The sequence below is a fragment of the Mercenaria mercenaria genome, chromosome 17 (genome assembly GCF_021730395.1).
Source record: "Mercenaria mercenaria strain notata chromosome 17, MADL_Memer_1, whole genome shotgun sequence".
Taxonomy (NCBI): Eukaryota; Metazoa; Mollusca; class Bivalvia; order Venerida; family Veneridae; genus Mercenaria; species Mercenaria mercenaria.
In genome coordinates this window covers 41,605,342-41,615,179 of record NC_069377.1, presented here as the reverse complement: position 1 = coordinate 41,615,179, position 9,838 = coordinate 41,605,342, and the positions used below count along the sequence as shown (strand labels likewise).

The window sequence follows — 9,838 nt, the reverse complement described above, 5'->3', positions numbered from 1 at the left end:
ATTATATATGGGTCCCATATGGGACCAATATGGGCCAATACTTACAATAAGGGTCCCATGTGGGACCCATATGGTACATTTGCCCAGATATAGCCCATATGGGCCCCATATAGGCTTGCGTGCTGGGAGTACATTGCTTTCGTTGCCTGCTTGGCTATCTCTTTTTTAGCATTGTAAAATGAACCACTTCGGCTAAATAAAATACCTAAATACTTGAATTCTGAAACAGTTTCAATACTTTCACCTTTATACTTAAAATCATATGCTCTTTGTCTACCTCTTGAAAAAACAAGAACTTTTGTCTTTGACGTATTCAAAGTTAATTTGTTATCATCACAATATGATTCATAAACATTCAGTGCTGATTGCAAATCAGCTGCTGAGTCAGATATTATAACCGTATCATCAGCGTATAAAATAACAAACAGTTTAATATAATTGTTAATATCATTTTCTATACCATATTTATGACATTTTACACCATTTACTAAATTACTGTTTTTAATGTAATCATGCAAATCATTTAGATACAAGGAGAAAAGCAAGGGCGATAAATTTTCCCCTTGTCTGACTCCGATATTACAAGGGAAATAATCAGAGTTAAAGCCATTTGAAAAAATACACGATTTTGCTTTGTCATACATATTTTTAATAACTCGTAAAAAAATTCCATTTATATTATCAACAATAAGTTTAGCCCAAAGTCCATTTCTCCATATGGTATCAAAAGCACTTTTTAAATCAACAAAAGCGCAAAATACATTCTTTTTACTGTGTTTTAACAATTCAACTAAAGTACTAAGAACAAACATGTTATCAACTGTGGAGTAACCCTTTCTAAATCCAGCTTGAAATTTGTTTATGATATCATTATCAGATGTAAATTTTTCCAGTCTTGAATTTAATATCGCTGTGAAAACTTTTCCTAAACAGCTTAGTAAGGATATTGGTCTGTAATTTGCAAGGTCTGTGATTTCTCCTTTGTTTTTATAAATTGGAACAATTTTCCCTACAGTCCAAGAATTAGGCACAACTCCAGTTTTAAAAATGATATTGAAAAGTTTAACCAGTACATGTTTAAGTTTCGGAACAGTGGCCTTAATGTATTCATTACAGATATTGTCAACATCGCTTGATTTGTTATTCTTTAAGTTTTTTACTGTTTTCTCTAATTCCTCCATAGAAATGGATTGATTTAGATCCTGATTAATGTTATCATTAGTGACATCTATATCAACATTATTTTCATCAACATTTGCATAATTACACTGCCTGAAGTATTCATACAAGTCATTTAATTTCGCACCTGATCTATTTGTTTTTCTTCCATTCACTATCTTCCAATACTGTTTAGGTTTTGAAAATTTCATTTTTTTTAGGTTTTCAGCATTTGTCCTCTTATAACTAGCAAATGCATTTTTTAACGATGACTTGTATGATCTACTTTTACATTGCAGGTTTCTTTTGTTTTCATCATTTTTACGCAATTTGTACAAGTATTTGGCCCGATGGAAGTTCTTTCGTGCCACTTTACATTCCTTATTAAACCATTTTTTATCCTTATCATATTGTATGTCATTTACATGTAGCTTATGTTTACACTGACCAAATGTTTTACTAGCACTACCTATAAATAAATTCGAGAGATGTTCTACAACATCATCGATTTGCTTTTCAGTAACACTATTACAGTTTTCAATGCGGCAAAGATTTGTGTATATATTTTGTACAATAGAGTCATCAATGTTATCACAAAATAAGCTTGACTTAAGAGGGTCCCAGTTTTTTACCTTACTTACATATAATTCCGCACTACTTTGTTCTTCTACTTTAAAGTTTAGTGAAAGCTCTAAAGGATTGTGCACATCTGACAACAAATGACAAAAATCAGCTACCTTTAACTCACAAACATGTGAAAATAAACTAGACGTGCATAGAAAATAGTCAACTGTACTGACCCCTTTACACGTAGTTTTCCCCTCTATGTCCCCATGTGTTCTACCATTAAGTAAGTACAGATTGTTATACTGCAAAAAGTCTATAAACCTGTAGCCATAATTGTTACATGAATTGTCACAATTTTTTCGTTCAAGTCTAACACTGCCTTTATCGAATTTATCTAATTCCATTTGAAAATTATAATACACTTCATCTAGGTCGATTTCGTGAAAAATGTCAAAATCAGCATTTATATAATCTTGTAAATTTTTTGTTCTAGCATTCCAATCCCCAAATAAACATACTGAAGAAAATTTATCAGAAAATGAGTTAAATTCATTTTGAATTTCAGTGAATGGATCATCGATGGAAAATTCGGAATTTTCTGGTGGCAAATAAACTACACCATACAAAATATCATTATGATTTATCAATGTCTTTGAAATAGCAAACCATAATACCAGTTTACTTTCACTTTCAATCACAGTGATGTATTTGTCAATATTTTGTTTGACAGCTAAAGCTAAACCACCGGACTTTCTTTTAGAGATGACTTTTCTGTGCTTGACTTTTCTGTGCTTGTAATAAATGTTAAAATTTGGTAAATTGACCGTATCTAAAGAGTCCATTTTGGTTTCTTGAAAACCGACAATATCATACCTCTCAATAAATGAATTAAATTCAGGGGCAATTTGTTTGGATTTGAGGCCACATACATTTAAAGAAAGCAATTTCAGATTATAATCCGGTGTCTTATTTATACAGCGTTTGACACATTGATCAGAACTCTGACTATTCGCTAATAATACACTGTCATATAACGGTAACTCTCCCCGCCTGTCCTAGTAACCGTCATTATTAATACACGAAACCGTTGAATCAAAATGAGGTTCGTCCTCATTCTCATTAGACAAAGTTTTACTCATCGTTTCATCCCGAGGTCTCTTGAAATTGTCGTCCTCCAGTGGAGATCCAGCTTTCTGTTTATTATTGCGCACTGAAGATGGTGGCTGCTCCCCTGCGTTCAGGGCATCATATCTATTGGGCGTCCTGAAGTCGATATGTGGTGACTGACTTCTAGATGCTGGTATACGTGCATTAAAATGTTTTCTTGAACGGCTGGCGTTCGAATTTTCAGGCCGGAAATTTATGTCCATTTGACGATCGGGTGCGAGAGGCGGTTTTGCATTAATTGGTTTTTCGAAAATTTCTTTGTCTAAATTATATACCCAGCCATTTACAGTCAATTTATCTTTTACTAACGAGCATTTGTTTGATTTAACCTGTTTATATTTTCTCAAAATCGGGAACAGTTTGCGGCGATTTTCTTCTATTTCTTGTGGGTATTGTTCATTTATATAATATGTTCCCTTTTTGATGTTCAATCTAACACCCGCATCTCTAATTATTTCTTTTTGTTTAGGAAATGTAAATTTTGCAATAATTGGCCTTGGTTTTGTAGATTTTCTGTCGGGGCCTCCTAATCGGTGCACCCGGTCAAATTGTATGTCGCTCACTGTTATGTCATTCCTTGTATTTACAGTTGAGTCGTTTTCCACATGGGTTTCTAAAAAATCACGCAATACCTGTTCACAGTCCTCCTTTTCGACCCCGTTATTTTCATTTATACCAACGAAAATTAAATTGTCACGCATGCTTCTACACTGTAAATCGAGAACTTGCTGCTTAACTTGTGTATTCTCCTGTTGAAGTTTATTTACCGTATCATGTAGACATTTGTTTTCATATTTGATGTCGCATATAGTGGATGAACAATTTACTTTGTGATTATTAAAGTCATCAGCAATATTGCTCACAGACTGGCAAAAAGACTCCATCTCGTTCAGTTTTGAATGAATTACAGTGTTTTCACATTTTAAGGTTGTAACATCGGATCTTACTTGTCCAATTTCTTTCTGGATTAAGCCCAGCTTCGATACACTCTCTTCTATTGATTGAAGGCGATTATCTAACTTATTTATGAGAAAAGGGTGGCACTTGTACTTTAATCTTAGTTAATTATCTGTTACTCAGTATCTAATTAACATCATTAAATTTTTAATTTTCATCAATTAAATTGTAAGTTATCCAACAAATTCCCTATATATATATTTCAAGTAAAGAATAATTATACATTTTCTTAGCTTAATACCAAATACAGTCATTTCTGCTAAGTGTCTTTGAAATTATTTGAAAGAAATTGTGTTATTACTGGAATTATTTGATAGTGACTATTAGTTAATATTGGATTTATTTCGTAAATTGACTATTTTGAGTTATAAATATGCAATATCCTTGTATAGACTGCGGGAAAGAGGTCCGTCCTCGTCAGCATGCTGTTGCATGCGAATCATGTGAAAGATGGCAGCACAGGACTTGTAAAACTGGTAAGTAAAGCTTTTAAAATTATTGACAATATTGTTGTTATTATTATATACTCGTGTAAATGAATTAAAATTAAATAAGGCATTTGTTTGTATTGCTCAAATTGTACTTTGTTTTTTTTTTAACATTATCATAGTAATGCCCTGGCAGTTAATGAGTATTTCATGAATACTTTTTATAAGTATTTAGTTTGTACTAAATTGTAGTATTACCAGAAATAAGAGTTGAATATAGAATCTATCCTCGAAACAATATTCACTAATTTATCATTTATTTATGTATAACTTTTTTATTATTATTGTAATATCTTTGGAACATATGAAAGAAGCCAGCAATTTTCTATGGTTTGATATAGAAAATACAATGCGTATACTCTAAGCTCATAATGATGGATTAGAAGTGGTAATTTGATTTTTAAACATAAAGTTTAGTAAATGTTACTGTTCATACATCATATATTAATACTGCGCATTCCAGCAAGACCAGAGCCAATGGATACCACTGAAAACACTTCCCAGTCCATGCTGGGGGAGATAACCTTTCACATACAGACTTCCTTAATCTCTGACCATGAAAACGCTGATGACAGTGTTACTCCTACAGAAAGTGATGAGACCGCCAATGCTTCAAACACAAACCCACTCAATCAGCCTTTCAACATATCCAACAGGCAGATAACAGACCCGGCAGAAACCCATGAAACGTAATTATAATTATTTCTCTCTTTTTCTTTACAGCTTGAAATCACCAGTAGCAGTGTCCTACTGGTTTGATACATATCTGAGTTTGATAATGCCAATATTGTCGCTGACAGTAGTAGTGCGTACAAGGTTGGCTAAAAAGCGGGAAATACTAAAAAAATACAAAAAAAAAACAGAACATGGGCAATACTGGGACTTCCCAGAAAATACTGCCTTTTACTGGGAAATACTCAGTGTTATTTAGTATCTTGCAATAAAAAGGTTTCGTAAGCATAATCAATCATTTTTTTATTTTTGTTCGTTGAATCTTTTACATTTTAAACAATTTATACACTGACAAAAGTTATAAAGTAAAAAAAAGGTATTGCACTATACAAAGCTAGTTAATTAAACTAAATCTTAATTTTTTCCTGTTTTATCCTTTTTAAATGACTACCTCATAACATAACAACATGCTGTATTTGTAGATCAATGGCAGATGAACCACTCTCAACTACTGTCTTGGAAGAAGAACCAGTCTGTTATGATTTATATGAACAGGGCAGCAAACGTGGAAAACCGTTGTTAGCTGGCAGTGATGGCTTCAGGTACTATGTAAAGGTATGCTCTTTCTGCCTATTCCATATATTCATAATACGCATTTTATATATTTAAGAAAAACGAGCATTAATAATACACATTGTAAATATTCAAGAAAAGCGAATATCAAAAATATGTACTATGTAGAGGAAGCTACTAGTACCAATTTTTATGTCTTTGGTATTATGCAACCAGGGATCGAACCCATGACATCCCGCACCTGAAGCGAGCACTCTGCCAGTAGGCTACTGAGGCAGTATTGCGGAACTCGCTAGGATTGATCCTTAAAAGTAATTTTAAACAATTGTCTTTAAGTGCATTATATACTGCTATGGAAGTATTTTCATAAAAATTCGCATATGAAATTTAGTAAGTGGCACTAAATGTTCATCTGCCAGGCTGTTTGTTTATTTACTAGTATTTGGTGCTGTCCTCATGTTTGCAAAAATGAAATTGCTTTACAGAAAACCCTGAAGAGCTCCGTGTTGTGGACCTGTAGTGCAAGGAGTGCTAAGGTGAAATGTTACGCAACAGTGGTCCAGAAAGGAGGCGAGTATACCAGAGGTTCAAACTCCCACCAGCATGCTCCAGAACCGTCACTTTCCCAGAAGGTAAAGCTGAACCTCCAGGCCAAAAACGAAGCGCAACGTCATGTCTACCAGTCAGTACCAGAAATTGTCAGCAAGGCCCTGAAAGAGCACTTACCACCGAACCAACCAGGGATGCCAGTACCAGAAAGCGTTGATCGTTCTGCCAACCGGTACAGATCGAAGTTCAGGCCTGCAGAGCCCAAGGACCTTGAGTTTGTGGTTGACAACGATTACCTGCAGTGTCAAGACTTCCTTGTCGCAGACATCCGAAACGGTAGTGCCCGCCACATGATATTTGCTACAGAGGAACAGCTCACTCTTCTTAGCAACACCCGGAGATGGTTCATGGATGGAACATTTAAGGTAATTTGGTCAAGAACTGTACTTGACATTATTCATTGTATATTATATTTAAATTCACCTATAAAGATGCTTCTGCTGCCAAAGAATTTGGTGAGGAATAAATAACAAGCAAACACGTACACAAACATGTAACAAATGAATGAATATATGATGTTGATGATTGTGAAACACTATTCAGATAGGTTATATTTGCTGTAACATTGTTTCTATATTGTTTTATTAGGTTGTCGGAGAGCCCTTCTCATCTGGTCAGCTTGAATCCATCCATGGATTTGTAACAAAGGACGGCATAGAGAAACAAGTGCCAATGGCCTTCATCCTTATGTCCAGAAAGAGAACGGAAGATTATGTGAAGGTAATTTTGCTTTGAAACCATGGATATGATTTTAGAAATTCTATTTTATTAAGAAATAATTTATAGCAAAACGATGCTTTAACACTATTTATACACAATAGGCGGTTATACGCCAGGCGTAATGATTTCACGAGGGCGCATCAAGGACCAGAAATGGTAATATGCCTTGCGGAAGACTTTTAAATATGCTATTAAATAAAATATTTGATCAAGTTTGAAAGCGCTATTTCTAAATGTATACATGGCGCTCAATTAATCAAGACAATGTTCAATGTGACATTTCCTTTTAAATATGCTATTAAATAAAATATTTGATCAAGTTTGAAAGCGCTATTTCTAAATGTATACATGGCGCTAAATACCACGTCAACGTGACATCAACATTATATCGTTGTGATGTTTAAAGTATTGTTATTCATATTAGAAGGTTTTATTAGCCACACATCAACTTATTACTTGTTATTTGCTAGTAACATCCTGTAAAAAAATCATTATTGCAGTGGTGTATTTACAATAATAATTAATTTCAGGTGTTGACTGCGATACATGATGCATTGGAGCATGTGGTAGTTGAGAACTTTGTAATGGACTTCGAACAAGCTGCGTGGTTAGCCGTCAGACAGGTTTTTCCAGGTGCTTCCATCAAGGGGTGCGTCTTTCATTTTACACAGGCCATCTGGAGGAAAGTCATTGGCCTAGGAATGAAGCCAGCATACCTACAGAGAGACTCAGTCCATCAGTATATCAGACAGATAATGGCCTTACCATTCCTGCCATCAGCCCACACAGAGCAAGCGTTTGAGGAGTTAGAGGGACGTGCCAACTCAGATCAACTTGTGGCCTTGGTAACATACGTAGAGAAGCAATGGATGAACCATGCTATCTTAGACATTCAGTCCTGGTCTGTCTTTGGTCTCACAGTCAGAACCAACAATGACTGCGAAGGTAAATCTGAACTTAATACTTTTCAAAAAACATTATTATTTCTTTTCACAGAAAAATTCTTAGAGATGCCATGTTGTGTCAAGATAAAGACAGACACATTTAAAAATACAACTTGTACAATAAATACAAAGCAGGCAATAAAGAAATTTATGAGCTGAAAAATCCACAACCTTATAAATCTTTATAAATGAGCCGTGCCATGGGAAAACCAACATAGTGGGTGTGCGACCAGCATGGATCCAGACCAGCCTGCGCATCCGCGCAGTCTGGTCAGGCTCCATGCTGTTCGCTTTTAAAGCCTATTGGAATTGGAGAAACTGTTAGCGAATAGCATGGATCCTGACCAGACTGCGCGGATGCGCAGGCTGGTCTGGATCCATGCTGGTCGCACACCCACTATGTTGGTTTTCCCATGGCACGGCTCAAATATCATTTACTTCAAGAAGTTGGAGATATATTAGCCAGAACTTGATTTATATGATACAAGATGTTGAAACTATTAAGCAGTAAGAAATTCCAAATGAATATTTTTACTGTAACAGAATTTGATTATTTCATTTCTATTACAGGTTGGCACAACAAACTAAACCTGAAGGCTGGGAACCAGGCCCTGACGTTATATCGTTTGATACCAGTACTTCGTAGTGAGGCGGAGAGGGTGCCTTATGAACTACGCCTGCTCAGAGATGGTGTTTCCACTCGTAGAGTTCGTCAGCGCTATGCAAACATTGAAACCAAGATTAGGGAGTTGTGGGACATGTACAAGGCAGACCAGATAAGCACAAGTAAGCTCTTGCAGGACTGTGCCAAGGTGTATGGCCCACAGTGTGAAGTCAGTGGAGAGGAGGAGGAGACAGTCTTAGTGACAAGATTGTGAACTGTATAAAAGTGTTGAAGAAGTGGGGTTGTAAAACTAAGTGTAAAAGTGATAGCATGTAAAAAGTTCTGTGTTTTTTGTCTGTGTTCTGTCTTTGTGAAATTGTATTTATTATGTATTGTCTATGTTTGTTTTATGTGTATTTATGTTAAATATGTTATATAATTTATAAAGATAATAGAATTATACCTTAAAGTGAAATGTCAAGTGCACCCTGTAAAAAATTTATTGAAAGATTGTGAACTGTAAAAAATGTTAAAGAAGTGGCATTGTAAAACTAAGTGATACCATGCAAAACTGTGTTTTTAGTATATGTTCTGTCTTTGTGAAATTGCATTTACCATGTAAATGTCTATGCTTGTTTTATGTGTGTGCATATATATATTTAAAATGTTATAGTGATTTAGTAAAAAGTATCAAGTGCTGAGACTCTGTATGAATATTAAACCAATGTGTTTTAAATTTTTATGTTCAGTTTTGTGAAATTGAATTATTTTTTTTGTGAAACTGAATTAGATTTTTTTAAGTATGTGTATGTATTCTTAATAAGACAGTTCTATGTGAATAATGATGTTATAATTAGTTATTGTAATAAAATTATAAAACAAGATGTTTATTTGTTGGATTATTTGCTGACTGTCACTCACTTTGTATGACTTACAAGGGTCACTTCAACTGTCTGCCATACTTTGACATAAATGCTCAAAACTTTATAAATTTAATGAAAAAAATGTTCTCCTCCCAAAAGTTTATGGCTATTAATATCATAAAGATTAAGAACAGAACAGAAAGAACAATTTATTTTCGACTTGAACCAAATGGTTCCTGGTCCATACATACAATTAATATACACAGTCAAAGTCTATAAGTAAACTATTTACATATACCTATATAATATCATCACAAAATAAAGGACATTGCTCAAAATTAAGTATGTGTGTGTCTATCCTTAGGTGATAATTTTAGGTGTTGATTAAATCACACATTTTTTTTCAATACTGTAAGTGCTAATTAAAGGAATTTATATCTTTATCTCACATTTAATACCAATATTTAAAAAAAAAAACTTATTTTTTTTATTATTATATTCTTATTCTACAATTTT

General features: G+C 34.2%; 1 protein-coding gene across 2 annotated transcripts; it reads left to right on the top strand.

The window, feature by feature from the left end:
* Nucleotides 1-3,942: 3,942 nt before the first annotated feature.
* On the top strand, nt 3,943-9,343 carry LOC123535774 (uncharacterized). 2 transcript variants are annotated; one of them, XM_053528014.1, is made up of 7 exons: nt 3,943-4,325; nt 4,801-5,026; nt 5,492-5,624; nt 6,068-6,556; nt 6,780-6,911; nt 7,442-7,856; nt 8,426-9,343. In XM_053528014.1, exons 1-7 carry the CDS (start codon nt 4,223-4,225, stop codon nt 8,731-8,733), a joined length of 1,806 nt encoding a protein of 601 aa, XP_053383989.1. In that variant the 5' UTR covers nt 3,943-4,222; the 3' UTR covers nt 8,734-9,343. The 2 variants fall into 2 exon arrangements, with proteins under 2 accessions (XP_053383989.1, XP_053383990.1); XM_053528015.1 differs by lacking the exon at nt 3,943-4,325 and having other exon boundaries at nt 4,889-5,026; nt 5,503-5,624.
* The last annotated feature ends 495 nt before the right edge of the window (nt 9,344-9,838 follow it).